This window comes from Mesocricetus auratus, unplaced genomic scaffold (genome assembly GCF_017639785.1).
Source record: "Mesocricetus auratus isolate SY011 unplaced genomic scaffold, BCM_Maur_2.0 Super-Scaffold_6730, whole genome shotgun sequence".
Lineage (NCBI taxonomy): Eukaryota > Metazoa > Chordata > Mammalia > Rodentia > Cricetidae > Mesocricetus > Mesocricetus auratus.
This window is the reverse complement of record NW_024429184.1, coordinates 7,287,187-7,312,162: the sequence shown is the minus strand read 5'-3', so window position 1 is coordinate 7,312,162 and position 24,976 is coordinate 7,287,187. Positions and strand designations below refer to the sequence as shown.

At 39.3% G+C, this 24,976-nt stretch overlaps 2 protein-coding genes across 2 annotated transcripts; one reads left to right on the top strand and one right to left on the bottom strand.

The window, feature by feature from the left end:
* The first annotated feature begins 4,105 nt into the window (after positions 1 to 4,105).
* On the top strand, positions 4,106 to 5,065 carry LOC101822675 (olfactory receptor 13F1-like). Its single transcript, XM_005076505.1, has one exon. It carries the CDS (start codon positions 4,106 to 4,108, stop codon positions 5,063 to 5,065), a length of 960 nt encoding a protein of 319 aa, XP_005076562.1.
* Positions 5,066 to 22,412: 17,347 nt separating this feature from the next.
* LOC101822945 (olfactory receptor 13C3-like) lies at positions 22,413 to 23,378 on the bottom strand. The gene has a single exon (XM_005076506.3). It carries the CDS (start codon positions 23,364 to 23,366, stop codon positions 22,413 to 22,415), a length of 954 nt encoding a protein of 317 aa, XP_005076563.1. The 5' UTR covers positions 23,367 to 23,378.
* Between the last annotated feature and the right edge of the window lie 1,598 nt (positions 23,379 to 24,976).

Below are 24,976 nucleotides of genomic sequence, written 5' to 3'. Positions count from 1 at the left end.
CTAGGTTTTCCTTCTAGCATTTTCTGTAGAGCTGGATTCATGGGTACGTATTGTTTAAATCTGGCTTTGTCATGGAATATTTTGTTTTCTCCATCTATGGTAATTGAGAGCTTTGCTGGATATAGTAGTCTGGGCTGGCATCCTTGTTCCCTTAGCGTTTGTAGGACATCTGTCCAGGATCTTCTGGCTTTCATCGTTTCCATTGAGAAGTCAGGTGTAATTCGGATAGGTCTGCCTTTGTATGTTACTTGTCCTTTTTCTTTACTCTGTAGGTTTGATGTTTTGATTATTATATGGCGAGGTGACTTCTTTTTCTGGTCGAGCCTATTTGGTGTTCTATAAGATTCTTGTACTTTCATAGGCATATCTTTCTTTAGGTTAGGGAAGTTTTCTTCTATGATTTTGTTGAATATGTTTTCTGTACCTTTAAGTTGAATTTCTTCACCTTCTTCTATACTATTATTCTCAGGTTTGGCTTCTTCACGGTGTCCCATATTTCCTGGATATTTTGTGTTAAGGATTTGTTGGTTTTGAGATTTTCTTTGGTTGACGACTCTATATCCTCTAATGAGTCTTCAACACCTGAGATTCTCTCTTCTATCTCTTGTATTCTATTGGTGATACTTGCATCTGTAGTTCCTGATCGTTTACCCAGCTTTTCTATTTCCAGCATCCCTTCATTCTGTGTTTTCTTTATCGTTTCTATTTCAGCTTTCAATCCTTCAACTGTTTGAATTGTTTCCTTAATTTTTTGGTTGTTTTTTCTTGGTGCTCTTTAGATTCTTTGAGAGATTTGTTTATTTCTTGAATTTTTTTCCCATTTCATGGATTTTTTTGTTTGTTTTTTCTTCTATTTCTTTAAGGGATTTGCTCATTTCAAGGTGTAGCCCCAAAAGGTTGACCACTCCCTTCTGGATGACCCCATGCACATGAGCTTATGGGCAGCACAATTGCATGCATGCACATATGTATGTATGCATGTATGTATATATGTATATATGTATGTATATATATGTATGACTTGAAGTTGGAGGAAGAATCTGGGAGGAGTTATGGAGGAAAGGTAGGGATAAATATGATTTAAATAGATTGTATGAGGCTATTGCAAGGGTAGTGGCTGCTCTCCACAACTGGAGAGTTAGGACCTATTGCTGAAGACAACACCTACTTATTTCACCAAGCACAGAGAAATAAATCAACCCAACGAGAAGCTTCAACCCTTCCAACTATCATTCATGGTGCTAGAAAATATTTTGCATGTTACCACAGGAGAAAGATAACATCACCCAGCTACAAACCCTGCGGCCTGCTTGCAAGATGAACTGGTACAGTAGAGGCACAAATGTTAGGAAGCCACCTATGACTTTTAATGAGGTTTAGGGTCCACTCCATGAAATGGAACCCATGACACTGGTAAAGTATATAAGAATTAGCACTGAGATCCATAACAACGTGCTGTAAGTGAAGTCTTTGTGGTACTGGATCCTAAATAGGGTGGTTTTGTCAAACCTTTCCCTCAAGACTCAGGGATCTTTGTGAAAGAGGAGATGGAAAGATTGTAAGAGCCAGAGTACTGGATAACAGCAAGACTGTAAGAGCAGATGTGCGTGTTGGAAAGCTCCAAGGAAACAGAGTTGTCCACACACCACAGGAACTGTGCACATGAACCACAGAGACTGAGGCAGCATGTACCAGGCACAGCTTCAACCCAGACAGAGTCCCAGCACTGAGAGGGAGGAGGGGACACAGGCACAAACCCTAACTAAGAAGCCATTTGCAAGTGAGGCCAACTGATGAAGAGAAAGTAGTTTTCTCTAATGCAGTGTCACTGGGTATATCGTCTCTCTAGGTCTATCAATCTCCAGGTCAGGACCCATACCCAGGGGTAGTTGGCCAGCACAAAACAAACTCCATGGATTTTTGTTGGTTTGTTTCTGGGTTTTTGTTTCAATTAGGAATTTTTGTCTTATTACTTTCCTGTTTGTTTTATACTTTTTCTTTGTTTGTGTTTACCTGAGAGAAAATGAAGTTGGTTGAGTAAGGATATATGGAATATCTGGGGGGAGTGAGTTAGAGGAGGGGAAAATAAAGGAAAAGTGGAAAAAATTCATTGTATGAAATTTCCACAGAATTAGTAAACCATATTCAAAAAAGAAAAGGAGAATAAGGAATCAAGGTTTACTTCTAGTTTATATTTTATACTAGACATTGGGTGTTACATTGCTTCTTTACAGGGTATCTCTTTCCTCCCAACAATCACAAGAAATATTACACTTCCCTTTTGCAACTACAATGAAGTCAGGGAGACTCATTTTTGCTCCAGAATGACATATATAGGTGGAAAGGGTTTGTTGCACTGAAGCCCCAGGCCCTCTTGTGGACAATGCAGTCCTACAGCTCAACCTGCCAGCCACACACGTGATCTCAGGCCATTTAGAGTTATGCACCTATGAGAGTAAGTAAATTGTAGGCCCAAAGGGTACATTTTGTTTGCAAATACTGGTTAGTAAATACTGGGGTATTGGTGGTGGTGTCTTGGCTTTAGGCAATGGTTCAAATACATAGCTGTCTTTTTTTCTGAAAATGAAGAAGTATTTCATAAGTAGAATAAGTTCAGCAATGGGCATTGGTATAATCTGTTAAATAAGAATGAAGTTTCCCTGCTTCAATTACTCAAGTTACTCAGCATCAAGTTACTCAGTTACTTACAGTTTCACAGAAAACAACTAGCAGTGTATTTCCCTCATTGTCCCATACAGTGCCAAGTATAAGGGCTGCTTTGAAAGCAGGCAAGTTGTAAACTGGTGTTATAAAGCTCAAAGGGACAGAGGTTGCAATTAGCATTTTGAAGTCAAGATGCCTTTATATGCAACAGCTAACTTCCCCAAATGAAAAGCATTCCTTCATCAGGTGCAATTTTATTTTCCAAAAAGATTGTAAGCCATCATCAGGGAGACCAGTTACTCAGGCTGTTGATCACCCATCTTAGTGCTTCCATATCTAGTGCAGCTTGTCTCATACATCGTATGACGATGTCCTTCAAATTGAAGAGAAAATGAGAACATGATTTATTCTCCCTTATTGCTAGATAGCTAGTCTGACTTACTTCATAACATGTGAAAAAGAATAAAGTCCTCATCATCGAAACGGTGACAGTGGGAACATGTTTATGTCTTGTTTGAATAACACCACAATTAGACCAGGCAAACTACTGATGATAATTGGATCTATGGGACATCATCCCTGGAGTTTCAGTGTTTGTAATACTGTACTGACAGATTTGCAACTTTAATTTGCTGCAGTATTTGGAAGTTTTTCAAAAGCAGCAAATAGACTAAATAAACTTATGCATCCAGAGGCTGGTCCCTTGGAGAATGTCTTTGTAGCTTGCTCACAAAGGCAACTACAAACATTTGGAAGATGCAGACATTAGGTCTCCCCCACCATGAGAATATCCATCATCAATTTCTTTGGTTTGAAAAGAAAACTCTGGCTTGATTTTCAATGTTCAAAGTCTTCCATTAATTTCTGCATAAATATGTACATTATAACATCTTAGTTATTGGCTCTCCAAATCATTGTGAGCATATCACTAGGAGTGACAGAAAGACTATTTCCAAGCTAAGAAAGGAAGATCATCTCAGTAAATTAAAGGTAAATACATATTTATATACCAGCTACAAATGCAGTTTGGGGATGCAGGAGCAAAATATTATTTTCTTTGTTCTTCTCTCATGATATTTACTTAATGAACTCTCATTTCTTTCTATCTTGACAGGAGAAAAGGCGTTTCTGCTAAAGCAACAGGTTCACCATTATCTATTGACTTCATGACAAAATTATATGAATGACAGATTGTTTTAACATGCACTGCTACAATAATAGGCTCATTTAGAGAAGCCCTTAAATGCAAGGCAAAAGTTCATATAAAGGAAAACTGAGAAAATGTGAAGAAGGACCATTTGGTGTGTGTGTGTGTGAGAGAGAGGGAGAGAGAGAGAGAGAGAGAGAGAGAGAGAGAGAGAGAGAGAGAGAGAGAGAGAGAGAGGAGAGAAAGAGAGATGCAGTCCATTAGTACATAATTACATGAAAATACTATCATAAAATGATTCAGACAAACTGGACCTCTGTCACAGTGTTCATCTTCCTGGGATTTTCCCATTACCCCAAAGTTGAAGTCATCATATTCGTGCTGTGTCTGCTGATGTACCTGATCACCTTGCTGGGCAATACTGTTCTGATTTCCATCACCATCCTGGATTCTCATCTACACACTCCCATGTATTTTTTCCTCAGCAACCTCTCCTTTCTGGACATCTGGTATACCTCTTCTGCTCTCACTCCTATGCTGGCAAATTTTGTGTTGGGGAAAAACACCATCTCCTTCTCAGGATGTATTTCTCAGATGTACTTCTCTCTTGCCATGGGCTCCACTGAATGTGTCCTCCTGTCCATGATGGCCTATGACAGGTATGTGGCGATCTGCAATCCCCTAAGATATTCCATCATTATGAACAGGAGAGTCTGTGTGCAGCTTGCAGGCAGTTCCTGGCTGACAGGCTGCCTCACTGCATGGGTAGAAACTGGACCTTTGCTTCAGCTGTCTCTCTGTGGTAACAGCGTCATCAATCATTTCACGTGTGAAATTCTGGCTCTCTTGAAAATGGCTTGTGTGGACACTTCCATGGTACAGCTAATCATGTTTGTGATCAGCATCCTTCTTCTCCCATTGCCAATGCTGCTCATTTGTATCTCCTATGCATTCATCCTCTCCAGCATCTTGAGGATCAGCTCAGTGGACGGCAGAAGCAAAACCTTTTCAACATGTGCAGCTCACTTGACTGTGGTGGTTCTCTTCTATGGGACGGCTCTCTCCATGTACCTAAAGCCCTCAGCTGTAAATTCGCAGGAAATAGATAAATTTATGGCCTTGATATATGCTGGAGTAACACCAATGCTGAATCCTATTATCTATAGTTTACGGAACAAAGAAGTAAAAATGGCTGTGAAAAAATTGCTGATGAGAAATGCCTTTAGTGCTATGTTGACTTCTATTCCTAAATAATATTGGAAAAGGCATACTCATCTAGGTAAATCTTTAACTTTATTGGAAAAAACTGCATTATAATATAAGCCAAAGCTCTGGAAAACACTAATTTTCATTAGGAACTCAGCATTATGTCCTATACCAGTGATTCTCAACCTTTCTCATGCTTCAACACTTTAGTACAGTTCCTCCTGTTGTGGTGACCCCAACCATAAAAATGTATGTGAGATGAATAAAGGGAAAAGAAGGGATGGAGATAGAAAAAGAATGAGGAGGGAATAAAGGGAGGAAGAGATGGGGAAGTAAGTTAGAGACTCCAGACTGTGCAAGCCAGCACTCACAAAGAGTAAGTCAGTCATTGGTGAATAGACACAGTAAGGATGCGGTGAGGTATAATTCTTCTGATGGTCTTAATTAAAACGTTCTTGGCACGCATGAATAAAGTTTTCACTCTCAGCTGTCTGATACTATGCTCTGTCAACTCAAATTTTCTCCATAGGAGCAAACATATATTCTTATTTCATCTCTACTTAGTTCACTATGAGCAGTCACCACTCTATGATATTGGTTTGGTCTAAGAGTCCACAATTTAGAGATGATAAGTATGAGTGAGGAATGTGGAGAATTACAGAAACTCGTCCACAGGTAAAACATAACAACAAGGCCTCAGTTCCCCTGATTGGGTCTCAGTAGCCTAGACAGGGTCGTCTCATTCCAGGAGTTTGGTATGTTCTTATAGTTTGGGCATGTTTTGTGCACCCACAAATGAAACTGTGCATGTAATCCTGAATTGTGCTATAACTACTCTGTTGCTGCGAAGTGTTCCCTCATGAGAATCCCCACTGCTGCATCAGCCCTCACCGTATTAAGAAAAGAAATGGTTCACGGGGATGTGGCTGACTGAAGCCCATAACAGTTCATTTCTACTTCTCTGGGGGAACATCCGGTTTATTCATTGTTTGTAATGTTTATATTCATTGTACTTCCATATTTTAGCACACAGGTGATTGACTTCAATTAACGAGTGCATCTTATTCTGGAAGTGTTACCATTTTAACTGCCAGAGAGCAGCCATGATTTCAAGGTCTAAAGGAGAAACTCATGGTGAGACACCTTTGGGAAGCGCCTTTAGGTACATTTATACAAGCTGACAGGAAGCACACCTTATTTTTAAATAGTCTATATCTCCTGAAGGTAGCATTATCCTACCATGTGGGGTAACTTCATTAAAATGATGCGTGTGTGTGTGTCTGTGTGTGTGTGTGTTCATATGTATTGTTTCTAAGTAACATTATAAAACAATATGCTTTGCTATGGCTTTTAAGATGTACATAGTGTTATTTATACATCTCCATCCTTCTCTCTCTGCATCACATTCCCTCACTTCCTCCCCTCTTCCCAGTTAAGAGTCCCACTCTAGTTGTCCCCCTTCTCTACCATGGGAACTATGTCTTGCCATTCCCATCTCCAAAGTTCCTTTTCCCCACCCACAATGGCCTTTTCTATTTTCCTAGCTTCTGTGGATATTCCAAGTCACACATTCAAAACAGAAGTTTCACATCTCAGATCCACAAATAAGAGAGAATATGTGATGTGTGACTTTCTAGTCTAGGTTACTTCACTTAGTATAGTATTTCTCACTTCCATCTATATTCCTGTGATTTTCATGATTTCATTTTTCTTTGCAAGTGAATAGAATTCTATTGTGTATATATAACATATTTCTATTATTCAATCATCAGATTATTGAGATTTAGTTGTTCCCATTTTACAGCTATTGCAAATCAAGCAGCCATTAGTATATTTAAGCAAGTACGTATGGAGTAGGGTGTTCAGGTCTTTGAGCACGCAAGATGTGGTAGAGGTGGATTACATGTTAGATCTATTTTTATTGATTTATTTTATTTTTATGAGTATCTGCCAGTGTATATGCATAGGCAATATATGCATACAGTGTGTGTGGCCATAATAGAGTAATGGATTCTCAGAAACTGGAGTTACAGATGATTGTAAGCTCCCATGTGACCACTGGGATTTGAACCTGGGTCCTTTCAAAGAGAAGGCAGCACTCTTAACTTCTGTGTTATATCTCAAGTTCCAGTTTGTCAGTTTTATGATGTCTAATTTATAAATTGTTGCTTTTAATCCAGAAAGTCCTTTCCTACATCTCTACCTTGTAGAGTTCTGCCTGTGATTTCTTCTAGTACTTTGAGGTTTCAAATTGAGGTCTTTGGATCATTTGGAGAAGATTTTTCTACAGGGTGGTAAATATTGATTTCATTTAATTCTCCATGTGGATATCCAGTTTTTCTAGTACCATTTGCTGAAGATTCCGTCACTATTCACTGAAAGAACAAAAGTTGTGGGTAGAATGGATCTGTGAGACAGTAACATTTTAAGGATATTATGTGCTTGAGTATAAACTATGTAGTAAATGTGATAATGATGCAGATGAATATATAAGACATGCCTAGAGAAGCTTACACTGGGGATATAAGCATGGAATATCATGCGAATGGTATCAGGAGACTGGAAAGATCAGTAAAGTGGTTCCAGATAATAAAAGGAAGAGGTTAAGCTGTCACTCACTATTGCAGGGCCTTGTGTGTTCCAAGATAGGGATAACACCATAATGTTGCCTCTTCACTATCTATGTCCTAAGCGTAGAGGTGGTCAACACAGTTGCCATTTCCTATGCAACTGTCTCATCCATTAGTCATTCATATTGATTCATGTGAATATAAAATAATGATTCTTCTTCTTGAGATTATTTGTAATCAGTATCTACTATCACTCTTGCTAATAAAAATAGCTTCCTATGTTTGATTGCCCTTTTGCATTATAACCCCAGGGAAGAAAAAGTCTAGAAATAGTTTTATGCCACCAAAGATACCAAAAGTAGTAAAATTCTTATTAGTAGAGAATACTATGGATATTAATATTTAACACTGAATAGACTTCTTAAAGGACTATGCCAATTTTCTTTACATAGTGCATCTCTACAAGGACAAATAGTGTAATGAAACATAGTAACAGCATGAATTCAAACGAACTGAACTACTGACATTGTTTTTCTCACCATACAGTCTTACACATAACTGTAACCATTTGATTTGTTTTCTTTGGAACTCTTTGGTGTGTTTTTTCCTCACTACTCACTACTCTTCAGCTCTATATAAGGTAATGGTATAACTGAGTATCTAGACGCAGTAAGGAATTAAAATAAGACAGGATTTAAGAGCTGGAAGGGTAATGAATCAAGAGTCCAGACTTAAAAACCATCCTCCAGCTATAGTTATTCATTCGGTATCTGTGTGGGATGGGTCAGCAGTGATATTTTTGAGAAGCTGAAGCCATGAAAGGACATCATAATTGGTTAAAGATAGAATGTGGGGATGAAACACTTAATCATATTTTCAACACAGAGTAAAGGAAAAATTATTAGATGAAAGAAATGAAGACCTAGATGCCAGCAAAACCAAAACAAAACAAAAAATCCACAGTCTTCTGGATCCAAAATTGTGTACCCCTGGATTGGATATCTCTAAATGTAATTGTTGCTGTAAAATATATGGACAATTATCTATTTGTTTCAGGTTTTCTCCATTGATTTTTGTATGCCCATCCTTAAATTTTGGGAATTTACAAGAAAAACAATTTTAAAAATCCCTCTAACATTAATAAAAAACAAATATGAGATGGCCCCAACTAAGAATCTAGGCATTGCTGCATTTGATGCTCTTCCCCTATAACGAGACTGATGTCTATCTTGGTTGCCATTCCTAGAGCCTTCAGCCAATAACTGATCAAAGCAGAAGCAGGCACCCACAGCTAAACACAGAGCTATACTCCTGGAATCCAGTTGTGGAGAGGGAGGGGTGGTGTGTAAAGGTGTCAAGACCATGCTGGAGAAACACGCAGAAACAGTTGACCTGACCTAGGGAGAGCACAGAGACACTAATAACAAAGCTTGGGGACCAGCACTGAACCGAACTAAGCCCTCTGAATGTGGGTACCAGCCAGGAGGCCTAGGCAGTCTACAGAATCTCTAACAGTGGATGCAGTGTTTATTTCTAGTGCACAAATGGACATTGGGAGCCCATTCCCTATGGAGGGATACCAAAGCAGCACAGATAGAGGAAGGAGGGCCTAGGCCCTCACCCAGTGATATGAAGGACTTTATTGATCCCCCTGTGGAGGTCCTCACTATCCTTGGTGAGTGGGGGTGTTGGTGCTGAGCATGGGAGAATGGGAGAGTGGGGGAATGTAGAGATTGGTATGTAAAAAAGAGTACTTCTAAATTTAAAAAAATAAAATAAAAAGAGAGAGACGGTCTTCTAAAAGTCACATAGTTTAATTGTGATGATGGGCACAAAAAATGTACATGGAAATAAACTTCACAGAGTTAGAAAAACAAGTATTTGTGATGTGGAAGTCCTGTGTATATGTCAAAAAAGCACTGTTGGCCAATAGGGAAGCAAGATAGGTAGGACTAGGAGTCTAGGAGGACTCTGGTAAGGAGAAACACAGGGAGTCACGATGTAGCTGCCATAGGGATAAAGAAGTCTGGACCCTTTTTCTGGTAAGAGAAATACTTAGATTACCAATTATGGAGTAAATACTTGAGTCAGAGATAGCCAGTAAGAAACAAGCAAATGGCCAACAGCTTCATAATTAGTACAGTGTCCTGTGTATTATTTGGGGACTACAACATGGCAGAGCCCAGGCGACTGGTGGGGAAAAACCAAAGCAGCTGGCAAGGAAAAGGCTTCACTCAACATACGTGCACACATGTACATAAATATACTTAAAATCATAAACCTGAAAAGATGTGTCTTCTATTAATAATGTAAACTCAATTCCAGCTTTGTGACTTTGATATTATGTTATCACAACATAAATGTCAGAATTACAGAACACAATGTTGTGTGTGTCTATATTTATTTAGAGATAAAAGCTTTTTAAAACATTGGCAAAAGTCAAGTATGAGATAAATTATGAAGTAATAGTACTGTTATTTTAATATCTTCAACAGTTTCACATCTAAGCATCATTCTTAGTTGATTTGCTCACACAAAACCAATGGTATCCCTGGTTTTTCACAGTGTTTGCTGATATCTAAATTACATGGCAGTGTGCATCATAGCTCCATATTGTTAATTGCATCGTTGTTATATAAATGGTGACTTCAACTGGTTTTTGTCAAGATCAGGTAAAATGTTTCAGTACATTTTTAAAAATTGCCTTGTTATTTTCAGGCCCAAACTAGTAGTGCCAGCTCTCCTCAAGATGAGCACCTGTGCCTGTGGATGTAGGGAAGACAGCTCAGTTCCTCTCTCCTCATTGGCCTTGAAATAGCACAAACATGTTCTGGTTCCCATGGGAACGCTTGTAGGTAATTTCTTCCTCTAAAGAGATGTGTTAGAGAAAGCACAAGGTGGAATGGTGAAACACATTGTCACAAAGACTTAATGGAAAGATGCCAGACTCTAATAACGGGTGGCTGACAGAAGCCTGACATGTTAACTACCTTCCTTTATCTTCAAGTCAGCATCTTTACCTCAACCCTCAAACTCAAAGCAACACCATGAGTAATCCTCAGCACACTCTGCAAGGGGGAAAAACTGAGAAATTAACACTATTCTCATTATTTTATGCAATTTAAAGAAGCTTTCCAAAAATACTGAGGGTAGAATTTATGTATTCCCATGCTGAAAATGAGGTGACTACAGTTTTAAAAAGATGAATAATCCACCCAATACTATCTAAGTAGGTTTGTGAGAGAACAGCATTTTTGTTCCAGACACCCATTTTTAAAATGTGTGTGTGATATTTTCCATTCAGAGGTCCAAATAAGAAATAGCTATAAACATGCATTCATTTATCACCAGGGATCAGAATCAAGGCAAAGGGATTGATTGTTTTTGAAAGAGATGGATCAGTGCTAATTTTACAGCATTTAATACCTTTGGTGACTTTAACTGAGCATGGGTAGTGAAAGTAGTGAATGAAGCCGTGTCTCTTCAGCTTTGCTTTCAATGTCGTTTGTAGTTGACTAACCATGTTTCCTATGTCACTTTTAAACTTTATTTTAAATGACAACTTTGAAGTGAATATTTTCATGTCATACAACTTGTTCGGATAAACCAAAGTCTTATATTTCCCTGTTGAGGTTTTAGTTAACACCTTTAAAGCTCACAAAAATATTTTATAGCAGCTTTTATATCTTTGTTTCTTATGATATACACAATAGGATTCAGCAGAAAAGTGCTACTCCACACAACTTGCAAGGGAAACTGCTCTATAGCTCATAAACTGACTTTCCAAAGGTCTCAGGACTTGTGTTTGCATATGTAAAGAAAATGGTACCATAAAATGCCATGTCACAGTCAGATGAGCTCATCCATTGGAAAAGACCTTGAGTCTTATTTTGGCTCAGTTCATTATCAAAATGGTACACAGTAAGAACATATGAGGGAAAAGATTATCAGAGGTAGAAGAACCAGGAAGGCCATATTTGACACCATGAAAGTGAAAGCATTGAGGGATGTGTTGGGCCATGCTAACTTGAAGGAAGGTGAGATCTCACCTATGAAATAATTAATATTGTTATTCCCACACAAAGTAATAAATCATCTGACAAAACATGCTTGTAGGGTTTTTTATTGATTGTAGCAGAGGGCCATGACATAGAAGCCATGAGAACACACACCCTCTTGCTCATAGTAGTGAGGCATCTTAGAAGGCTACATGTGACCACATATTAGTCAAAAGCCATCATGGCCATGAGAAAACATTCTGTGTCTCCCATTGCAAATCCAAAGACTATTTGAAAGATGCATCTAGAAAAGTAGATGATTCTTTCCTTTCTGATTAGGATTGTCAGTGTTGAGAGAAGGAAGGAAGTTGCGTAGCAGATATCCAGGAAATAGAGACTACCCAGGAAGACGTACACGGGTGTGCGGAGTCAGGAGTCAAAAACTCTTCCTATGATCACAATACTGTTGTCATAATCACCAGGCTCTGTACATGAGCAGAATCTCAAATTCTCCCTGTCCAGAAAAGTGCATTTTTCCTAGCCATTGCCCACCTTTCAGGATGACAAAGGAGGAGCAGGTATAAAATATGTCCATGGCAAAGCAGCTGTGTTTCTCTCTCCCTCGTGCTCAGGGGCCACCATTTCTCAAGGGAGGAGGAGTGGGGAGCAGAAGTGGGGAACAGGGTTCAGAAGACTGGCTTCTGGGAACTATGGAAATAACTTTCCAGGAGACTGCTTCAGTGTTGCAGCTCAATTTTATTTCAGAGTGAGGGGAAATGTATAGGATGGGAACAGAAGCTGGGGCATCACCTAACTTGCATTTGGCAGCATGCTCCTATTAAACAGCTGGAGCACAATACCTAGTTACCATATGTGGCAGCATTGCCCTGCCATAACACAAACCTAATGACCATATGGGCCCTAGAAGGAGAGCATCTGAAGGGATATGTGTCAAAGGTAATGCTTAAGAGAGGTAAGGCATCAGTTTTGGGGACAGCATCCAGATAAGGTCAGATGTCTAAGCCTAGAGATGCTATCCAAATAGGAAGTGAGTCTTGCTGATAAGGGAGTCCTACATTTTTGTGCTGAACTCAGAAAGCTGTCCTAAAATGGTGAATTGCAACCTTCAGTACAAGGTACTCCAAAAGCAAGGACCATAACAGATGTCTTAATATCTTATTGTTACGTGAGGAAAAGTACTTTAGAGTATTGACATTCACTTACTTTTTAATGACATTTGCACCTAAAACTCATACCAGGACATTGAGAGTGTCTGTGCCTGAGATCTAATATGTGAAGCTTTATTTAGGATCAGAAACAAATTTCGAAGGAATATGCATTATTTGGGATGCCCTGATTTTTCCATAAAGACAGTTAAGCCATTTCCTCATTTAGTAAATCCCAATGGGAGAAGAATGAAGAAGACAAGGGATCTCAACAGAGACTAGAAATTCAATATCAAACAATACCAGATGGCCCAGATTAAACAAGTCTGTGGGGGTAAGTAGGGATGGTAACTTGAGGGATGTGGTTAGGGGGTAGGTGGAGGGAGAGAGTACTGAAAGAGATGGCTGTGAAGTGGGGTGCATTTCAGGGTCAGGTAGGAACTCCCACCAATCTACAAGGATGACTCCAGCTAGACTGTCCATCTCCTGTGTTCAGATTGATGACTACACCATTTGTCATCATAGAACCTCCATCAAGTATCCAATGAAAACATGCATAGACCCACAACCAAACATTAGGCAGAGCTCAGGGAATCCTGCTAAAGAGAGGGAGGAAGTATTGTAGGAGCCAGAGGGGTCAAGGACACCATAAGAAAACCCACAGAATCAACAAACCTGGCTCATAGGAGATCACAGAGTCTAAACTGACAACCAGGGAGCCTGAATGAAAAGGACCTAAGCCCTCTGCAAGTATGTGACAGTTGTGTAGTTTGGTATACTTGTGGGACTCCTAACAATGGATCAAGGGCTGTCCCTAATGCTTTGGCTGGCTCTTATAAACCTAACTGGTTTATAAACCTACTGGGTTACCTTAATCAGCATTAATATGAGGAAAGGTGTTAAGTCTTACTGCAACTTGATATGTCATGATTTGTTGATACTCATGGGAGGTCTGCTGTGGGAGGCAGAGGCAGAGGATGGGAAAATAATGGGAGGGGAGGAGAAGAGGGGACACTGTGGTCAGGATGCAAAATAAATTAACTTTTTAAATCCTATACATTTGTTTGTTGACCTAAAGCTCAGAATAGGACAGCTATTTCCTCACAGTAAATTAATGTGCACACACTGCAGTTAGCGTCTATCCAAGGGTGAAGTTAATTATCGATTTAATAGTAATAGACTGCTCATAGTATTCCTATGGAAGACCATTTCTTAGACCCACTATTGTTGGGGGTGGTTGTTAATGTAAACACTTTTGAAGGTGCTGAGAATAAGGACTAAGCATACTCAGCCATAGATGGGACACCTGTGTCAATCCCATGCCAAGGCTTCAGGAACATCGCAGGAGAGGGAATGGAAAGGACATCAGAGCTGGTGGGTGTGGAGAAGCATTATGAAATGACATTCCGTGGACATGGTTCATAGCAGCTATACCTATACAAGATCAAGCCAGCTAAGAGTTCCAGCAGAGTGGAGCAGGAACTCCTAGGGATCCACCCCTGTCCTAGGAGTAGCTGAATTTGGCACTTGATGGCTGCTGGGGGAGGGGGGAGAGTTAATTTTCTTTAGGAGTGTGGCCACGGCAGGTTGCCCATGCCTCAGTGTATGTCTCCAGACCCATGTGCATACAGGAGCACTAACTGTACTCACTGGGGTATAAAAAAAGGAGACATGAAATTGGGAGGGAGACGTGCTGGGAGGAGTCAGAAGGACAGAATACAGGGCATTAGATTAACATACATTGTGTACATGTGTGAGATGTTCAAATAACAAATTGAAAATAAAATAAATATATTCATAAATGAAATGTGACTCAAGTAATTAATAAAATATTGTAATTAAAACAATGATCTGGATATTATGAACAAAATAATGTACATGTGCATTGTGAGTTACATGTTTATTATTGAGATTTTTTTTAGCTTGCTCTCTTTTCATTATTTCTGATAGATCAATTTCATGAAGGATGCCAGGACCAACCATTTTTGGAATAAAAAGACAAATAAAGAATAAAATAAATAAAGCCATAAGACAAAAGCAAATCCCTTAAGGACTAAAAAATAAGTTAGCTTAGATTGAATAATCAAAGCATAAATTTAGACTATAACATATACTAAACTATAATGTATCTGTTACTGCTTATTTTATGACTGCGCTTTTCCACTTTTCCAACATTTGTCTCAATTACTATGAAATACTTGAATTCTGAAAGACAATAACTTGCTCAATACAGCAAAAGTAGTACATAAAAATATTTATGCTCCATCACCCCTGGTATGTGTTCATAAAGATGATGGAACTCTATCAAAGTTATTTTACATGAAAATATCACAGAATAATAATTAAAGAAAAGGCTGTGGGTGTGGAAAGGGGAACACAGGTATGACAGAGAAGGGAGGGGTGGGACTGATGTAGATAAGATGTGCAAGTATGAATTCTCAAAAAAATTATTTAAAAAATCATAGATGTTCAGGTCTGACAGAGCTAAAGAACATGTAGTAAAAGTTCCTACAGAGGGAAGTATAAGTGATGACATAATATTGTCAAGTAATTGGTACTATGTGATTTAAGAATGCTTAATAACAGTGTTGCTCATTCAACAGTGATACTAGAAAATGACAAGATGCCACATGAACCCTGAACAATGCTTTTCTCAGAGGACAGATAGGTGAATAATACAGTACAGTCTATAAATCCAAGCTTTATGTGACTATGTAGCCACATGAGGTATAAATTGTGATATACCTACATTTGTGGGCCAAATGTGTGATTCTCAAACTTGCATGATATCTTCTCGTGTCTGACAAACCCCTGTCCTTCTGATTCCAGAAGAGACACAGGCAAATAGGAAGCTTTACTGTCTCATTGGAAACACCTTCATAGAGAATTCAAGGCATTCAGCTAACTAGGGGAAGCATGAAGCTCTTCATCTCCATGAAGACAAGAAGAAAACATAAAAGGTGTTCTTTTTTTGTCTGCATAAAAATTAGAAGCTAGAAGCAGCTATCAGATGCCCGCTGTGAGGATCCAGAGAAGACAAAAGCTGGCGAGTGGATGACCCTGGCTGGCTGCCTGGGTTTACTGTTGGGTACTGGTGACCCTTGATTGAGAGACATATACCTGGTAAATGAAGTTAATTACTCCTAACACTACTGGGTCCTAGAGCAGGAGTGTCATTTAATTGGAATCTTAATCACCTAATTAAGCCACTTCTTGGGAAGTTCAACAAAATGCTGCAAAGTATCACAGATTTACTAGACACATTATCCCACAAAATGTGAGTGGTACAGACCTATGCTCTTGTATGACTCCAACACTATGTTACATAACTGGAAGTAAAGGGAAAATATTGGCCATACTTACATTGTTGCCAATGTTGTGTGTGTGTGTGTGTGTGTGTGTATGTACATGTGTGTGTGTGTGTGTGTGTGTACAGAGATGGAGGAAAGAGAAACATACATGTTTGCGTGTTTGTATATAGTAAAAATTTTTTGTTTTGGTATTTTATCTTATTGTTTTGTTTGTATTTCTTTTTTGTCTCTTTGGGGTTCTTTTTCAGAGAGAGAAAGAAAAAATATGAAGTTGGGTAGGAGGGATGTGGGGAAGATCTTAGATACATTAGGAAAGGGGAAAACAAAATACATATTGTATCAAAATTTTTAGTTAAAAAGAATTGTATATATGTGTATGTATATTTAGAGAATCTTTAGAATCATGTTGAAAATAAATGATATGACACTTATAAGCTCATCATATTTGAGATATTCTTGTCAGTTCTTAGAATTTATCACACAAAACATGTACTATACAATTTAAAAAGTTATCTCTATGTCATCATCATACTCCTATTCATAATTACATGGACCAAGTGGGCACATGACTCATAGTCAGTAACAGAAACTCTAAAAATGGCATCAGTAGCATAAGGCTACCATTACAGCCTTTTTAAATTCTTGGAACTTCAAAAACTATTGATAAATTAATCAAAGTTAAATATCCTTTGCATCCTGACAGAGATATTTGATTTTCTAGAAAGAAGAATTTTTTGATGAATCTGTACCTGAATGACCTAAGCGTTTTCAGCTAAATCAAGTCATTTCACACCCACTCATGCTCACCTAGATGACATTTTAATGCATGCAGTCTTTCAACACTTCTTCAATGTTTGCACTCATGTTGCCAGGTATAGAACTATATAAAATAAATATACAAGCAATCATTTGCTAAGTCATAAAGAAACTCATATTTTAATAATTTTTTGATATACACATAATTTTATTATTTGTTTGAGCTAAAAGTTTGCATACTAATAAGATGGAATTCTCTTGTTTATTTTAAAGAAAGAATTAAATCTTGCCTGAGCATTTGATATAGAAAGACGTATACATTTTTTGAATTTGGTTAATATTTTCAATTTATAATCATCAATGTAAGAGCACTGATTTGAAAAAATATTCATTAAAATACCAGAAATATGCTAGATCCATTTAAAATATGTTGGAAATCTCTCTTAAATTCAAGCCAACTCTCTTTTAATGATTTTTTTATGAAACTCAAGTCAGCAACCAAATCAAAATTTTAAAATTAAATGTTGTAGCATGACTTAACCAAAAGATCTACTAATCTGATGCTTACATGCTGAGTAGGGACAGGAGGAAATATTTACAGTCCTTCTTCACCAGAGTGAAGAAAGACCTGAGTGAGTTAGTCCTGAGTAATTGAGTATTACTTACAATCCTCAACTGGGTCCAGGGCTCCAGGACTCCTGACCCATGAGACAATTGGAAAAGCCTTTACCTGTATGGGACAGGCTGAAGATGGGTGACAAAGTCTCCTCCAGAGTCCCGAGTATGAGTTCATGAAGAGGGTTCACTGTATGGGAGACTAGCAACTTCCTCCCACTGGCTATTACAGCCTGAGACTGCTTGCATAAAGACCTCCTGCAACAACTCTAGGAATAAACACTGTTCTGTAGGAATAAACACTCTGAAGCTCCAGGTGGAACAATAGATGTAGCAGTAACACCAGAGTGAATCTGTGTGTCTGAGTGGATCTCTCTTCTCTTCAAGCTGTTTGGGACTCGGCCCCAACAGAGCGGGGGAAAAAATCTTTGAAATAAAAGCTTTGCAATTGACAGTCTATAATATTCTTCTTTATTGGTGTTCTGTGGTGGGATGGCATGCTTCATGAAAAGTATGCATGTTGTGTGTTTAGCACAAAGGCACAGTGACCTCATATAATGAAAAATGCAAAAGCTACCACAAACACTTCAGATTCATTTCATGTTTGATTTTGATTAACTTTTGGTCACTTAGAAATCTGTACATTTTTTGGAACTTTCATATACAATGATTTTCACATTTGGGGTCATAAAACACAGTTTTAGAGGAAGTAGGGTGAAGATTGGAGAGATGGTTCAGTGGATAAGAGCTCTTGACTATCTTTCAGAGTTCCTGAGTTCAACTACCAGCAACCACATGGTGGCTCACAAGTGTCTGTAATGGATTGGACTCCGTATTCTGATGTGCATGAAGACAGAGCACTCATATACATAAAATACATGAGTGAATAAATCTTAAAAAGAGAGGGAAGTAGGGTGTGTTCTACCTAATAAACACCTGAGTGTAAGTTGGTGTCATTCTTGATAATTTTGGCAAAAACCTATGGAAGGTGGGGTTGGCACAGACATTGCAAACAGTATTATCACATGCTTAAAATTCTGTATTAGTCAAGAGTTATAGATGGACCCATCAATATCTCAATTAGAAAAGAAGTGGCTAGCTGCCAAGGCAGATGAACTGAGCTTAACCCTACATAACCTACTTACTGGAAGGAAAGAACCGTCCTGTGCAAGTTGCCCCCTGAGCTCTGCATACTGTGGTATACATACACTCTTCCACATAAATAATAAGCAAATAAATAAATAACCTTTTATTAACAATGACAAAGGATTAGAAGGAATGAAACAGATATCTGTCTGGTATAAGTGCTTTGGCAGAAACGTGTCATTGGAGTCCAACCAGAGATATCTATACATTCTCTACAGTAACAAAATTTCATCTGTAGAGTGACAAGAGAGGAAGACAGGACTCTGGAGCAAACTGTTTAGGCACAAACCTGGACCACTTGAAGGTTAGCTCAGCAAAGAATGGAATATTTGAGTGCAGATGTGGAGTGACATTGTCAAACAGGAGAGAGAAAGCTAAGCAGGAGAGTCCATTCAGTGACCAGCGCTCACAGTGAGACAAGAGTTGCTCGTGAACCTAGACAGTGTGGCCCAAGTTTACCCAGCACTCAGACTGCTCTTCTAGATAAGTCATCTGCAGGAAAGGACAAACTCATACTGCATTTATTTTGGAGTTTCAGCTCTTTGGAAATAATGGAGACAGATTTTATCTCCCTAGTGACTCCCTCTTTTTAATCATTCTTCCTGAGCCTGTAAGAACATCTCAGGGCAATGTGAAGCATTTCTGTGCATATTGGCTGTGAACATCCACCTTAATCTCTCTTCTAGAAGATTCACTCTGCTGCTTTGTGTCCTTGAGTCCTCAGCATGCCTCAACACATCAAACCTGATGCCAGTGTTTTTCTCAAGCACTCCAAAACTTAAAAGGCTCTCGCTCAGGACCTCCTGGCTTGGTTTGAATCTTCAGGTTGTGTTCAGTCTCAGGGGCAGCATAGAAACTTCCCCACCCCTCATTTCCCTGTGCTCATTTCTTCTCCTGGGCTAATCTCTTCATGGGGATGTTCACACAGGAGGTGTGATTGGTAGTGGATATTAGGGGATTGATTTTGACTCTAAGAATTGATAGCTTTGAATAAATGATGTGCTAAAAAAGAAACAGTACTGCTCCCCCATCCCTTGCCCCTTGCCACCTGTGACAGACAGGAGAACTGCCAGTCCCTCACCAACTAACACTTGTGAATGTGAGCCCTGCATCTATCCTGGTCAGCACAGTGGAGCTGACCCCGTTGACAGGAATACAGATGAGCCTGGATATGAGCGTGGGAGACCTGCCCTTCTCATTTGCCACAGGGTGGCATGAGCTGGAGAGATGCTCCTCCACCCCTCACCTCCTGTGACAGTGGGGACAGTTGGCCCAGCACTTCACCAGCTGCAGAACTTGGGAATACAGGTCCTGCAACTCACCTGGAAAGCACAGTAGTGCTATGCTTGCTGGTAGGGGCTCATGTGAGCTCTTCCCGAGGTCATGAGATTGGAAGAGCTGGTCTTAACTAATTGTCTGTCATTGACAGCATAGGTGGGGAAAGATGCCTCTCCCTTGATTCTTGACGCAGGTAGGAGCTGGCCCCTGGGTCATGAGAGCAGGAGATCTGGCCCTGCATGTCACCCGCTGCACCACTGAAGAGAGTGGCCACTACACCTCACCTGGGCACCAGAGTCGAGCTGGTCATGGTGGTAATGGTGGTGGTGAGCAGGTGGAGGGAATGAGAGCATGGCAGCATGAGAGCAAGTTCCACCGCTTGCTGCTTCATACAAAGGGTAAGATTGCAGGGTGATGCTGGAGAGCTCTTCCACACTGGTAGTGAGGATGATGGAAACCTAGCAGGCAGACCAACCCAGCAATAAATGAGGCTCAAAACAGGGCTATGAGTTGGCCCTTTACAACATCCACTCCACCTATGTGTATGTGAAGGGAACTGACCCAGACACCCAAAGCTGCAGGCTCTCCACAACACAGGAAGCAACAGCATCTCCAAGAGGAGTCCCAGTGAAGGCCAATCATCAATAGTGTAACATAAACCAGAGGTACTGTACAAGACCAATGACTGTGCAATGAACACTCATGGTGCCTATGTGACTCTGTGTGTCACACTGCAGCTTCCGTGATGAGATTTTTCTTTTTCTATTTCCTCTTTTCTTTAAATCATATTTTGTTTTACCCTGGGGAGATGATATAGAGGTATGGGGATGTGAGAGGCATAGAGATGCATGATGTGAAATCCACAAAGAATGAATAAAAATTTAATGAAAGAAAGAAAATGTAGCTGTGGTTCCTCACCACAACATCTGAGCTTCACTTCTGAAATCTGATGTGCTAGGACTCTAGTCCCTGAAACTGAGTTTCCCAACTTACTGAAACTGCAGATTACACTGGGAGCTTTACTTGTTTGTCACTCGCAAATTAGCTTTGAAAGAATTGATAATCCAACTGAAAACTGACTAGAATTTTGGGAATAGAAACATTTGCACATTTGTCTCTCTGCTTTCCTAGTTTGGATGCAGTCATTCCTTCATGTTTCCACGTAGCCCACTGGAAGCATGTACTTCATACATCATAAATGATAGGATTATAATGGGACTCATGGTATTTATGAGATCAAGATATGTTGGACGATCAGTTTGAAGCAAACCATAATCCTTATCTGAGCCTGACTCATGAAGGAAAAGAATAATAACATCTCCATAGCCAAGAATTCTCTTTTTTATTGTATTTTTTGAGATCACAATTTAATTACAACATTTTCCTTTCCATATCCTCCCTCTCAAACCTCCCAAATATCCCTACTCAATCCGTTTTAAATTCATGGCATTTTTAATAATTATTATATGCATGTATAAATATTTATATACAGTTGTTGATTAATGCAACCTGTTCAATACATATACTATTTCCTGTATATACGTCTTCAGGGATGACCACTTGGACATAGACAACTGAGTGGTTTGTTCCTCCCTAGAGAGGGCTACCTCTCCCACTCCCAAATTTACTGAGTTGCTGCTTACAGTTCTTTGTGAAGGGTTGAGGCCTGGTGAGCCTTTCCCTGGGCTGTTTGACATATTTGTTGGTGACCTCCTTATTTAGCTCACATCTGGGCTGCCATGGTATTGAGACTTTACAGGTGTAGCTTAGCAGTACTAGGAGATACAATCTCACAGTAAAGTCCCTGATCCTCTGGCTCTTACAATCTTTCAGCCACTTCTTTGGCAGTGTTCCCTGAGCCTTTCATGTGGGAGAATTTGGTAGACACATCCAATGGGACTGTGCTCCACAACTCTACATATTGATGCTTGTGATCTATTACAAAATAAAAGATTCCTTAATGAGCAGTGACAGCTGTATTTATCTGTGTATATAAGAACAAGCATTATAGATTGTTGTTAGAGACCATGCTGGTTTAGTAAATTAGTGATTGTAGATTCTCCTCAATAATTATATTTCATTAGCACTGACTAGTTTGCTTGGTTTCTAGAACCAGGCATGACCTCCCTTTAGTTGAATTGTTCTTAAGTCCAATTAGAGAACTGTTGTTAATCACCGAGGTATGTGTGCCACGACTGCAGTCCTATGGTTATTGTACATGCTGCTTGTTGAAATTGTCCAAAGGCATCATTCTGGGTATTACTGTTGATAGTCCCCCTCCTTTGGAAGCTTGCAGGGTACTCAACTCTCTGTTGAGTACTGAAAGCTAGTCCTCAGGGATGAGGCATTCAGGTCAGTTCCAATTTAGGGGTTTCTGGGCTCTGTTTCAGAAGTGCATGGTGTCTTCAGCAGTAGGGACTTACCTCCCATCTCTAGAGGCATAACAAATTAGCCAAGATTTTCCCATAATGGGTAAAATTTAGGTTGTTCTCCTAGATTTACCCCAGAGTCAATCTTGTTCATGGCACACAAACCTGTGTTTAATAATGGCCTCCTTACTGAAGGCACTTTTGTTTCAGTATATACTTTGCACCAGCTTTGACATCCTTATTCCTCAAGCTATAGATGATTGGGTTGAGCATGGGGATAACTACTCCATAAAATAAAGAAATGATCTTATCTAAAGGTTCGAATTTGTCTTCTCCAGTCAGATCTTGGGACGTAGGTGTTGCATACATAGAGAAGACAGTTCCATAAAATATGACCACCACAGTCAGGTGGGCTGAGCAGGTGGAAAAGGCCTTGCGTCTCCCTGTAGCTGAATTCATTGTGAAGATGGTGTATAGGATGAACATGTAAGAGAAAAAGATGACCACTAGTGGAAGAACCAGGAAGGCCATATTTGATATCGTTATGGTAATGATATTGAGAGATATATCAGCACAAGCTAGCTTGAGGACAGGCAAGACCTCACATGTAAAACCATTAATATCTTTATTCCCACAGAAAGGCAATTGCATGGCGAGGGATGTTTGTACTACTGAATTGATTCCACCAGAGAACCATGACACAGATGCCATTGATATATACACTCCTTTGCTCATGATGATAGAGTATCTCAGAGGTTTGTAGATGGCCACATATCGATCAAAAGCCATCATGCCAAGCAGCAAACATTCTGTCGATCCCATTGCAAGTCCAAAGAACATCTGCACTGCACAACCAGAGAAAGAAATGTTTCTTTTCTTTGAGATTAGGCTCACCAGAGTTGAAGGAACAGAGGAAGTTGTGTAGCAGATATCCAGGAAAGAGAGGTTGCCCAGGAAGAAGTACATGGGTGTGTGGAGACGGGCATCAAAGATGCTTGCTATGATCAGAACACCATTGCCAGTTAGGATCACAAGGTACATAGCCAGAATAAGAGCAAAGTAACTGATCTCAGTCTTTGGGTATCCAGAAAGACCCAAAAGAAGGAATTCAGAAACAAATGTTTGGTTGTTTTCATCCATTCCATTTACCTTCAGCCATCATGACCTACCATGAAGCAAACCCCAATGACCCAAAACAAGTGATACAAGGCACCTGAAAAATAATTTTTCATGTGTTAGTAATAGTTCATTTTTAATCTCTGGCATTGATACCTTCAATAATGTGTTATTAGAGTGCAGTGAAATTGGTAATCTTGGAAGTACACATGCCCATAGCCAACATATGACTATCAATATTAAACATACATTAAAAAGCAATGCTTTCTGTTGTTGAGGGTACATTCCTAAGTTTAGGTGTCCAAAACTCCTGATTAATTGTCCACCATACACCTGATTTCTTCATTCCATCTGGCCTAGTCAGTTATCAATGTAGAAGACACACAACATGAACAATCTTCTCAAAAAACACTGGTATGTGAGTCCGGGATTGACAATAGTCAAAATTTGTAGCAACTTTGTTTTATTTAATAATGTTTATTTTCATTCCTGATGTAGCAAACAGTAATTAGCCCTTTTAGTAGTTTATTTTATCAACATTTACTCAAAAGAAATTAAGTGGTATAAGCTAAAATTTTGCATCAGATCAAAATCATAGCTGCCATCTTCACATTTCAACCCGCTTTTTGCATCTTCTGTGGTTGCTCCTGTGACAACATCACTACACAGACAGGCTCCACAAATTTTGAGGAAGACTCTTGGTACAGCATAACACATTCCTTTATTCTGAAACATGAGAGTTCATCTCGGTTCTTTTACTCATTTAAGTCAACTTAGCAATAATAATATTGTAAGGTTTAAATGAACACAGAGTTGGTGGAGTAAATATTTCTGATTGACTTCTGATTCAAATCCATTTCCTTTTGTCATCATATAGGCTGGTATAGCAACCTTCAGAGATTTAAGAACAATAATTCTCTTGCATTTTATAGACAATTCCTGCTACAAACCACAAGACCACACAGTATTCGTACAGTCTTTGCATCACGAATAACTTAGAAGAATTAAGGATTCTTCTGATGGATAGGACCAGTACAAAGCTGTACCTGGCATTATAGTGTCATGAATCAATCAGTTGTGTCCTGCTTCGGATTCTTCCTGTAGCTTATTCCATTCTGTAACACACTTGGGATTCATTTCCCACAATTCAGCGCCATCTTATCACTTAATGGGAGCAAATTTCTCCCATGCATTTGGAGTATTACTGATTACACTCCCTAGCTATGTGTAAATCCGTGTTCTCCATTGGCGGGTCGTAGTTTGCTGATTACATTCTTTAGCTATGTATGAGACATATTTCCCACTCTCAGGTCCTTGATCCCCTCTCCATTGCAATTGCAGAGATCTGCCTTCCTGTAATTACCTTTATTGACAGGCATTTGGTCAGTATGTAGGGCCCAGGCAAAAGCATCCCATCTAAGACATTCCCGAATATCCAAAGACATAGAATTACTAAACTCGCAAAGTTTTTGATTCATAGCTGCCTAGGTAGATATAAAAAATAAGTATGCCCTGGTTTTACCTCACTGGCAGATAGAGAAGTGATAACCTAGACTAACCCTGCATTAAAAGATTCTCAAGATTTTTGTTTTATTAACTCAAGATTTTAGCTCAGAGATTTACTGTCCTTTCCT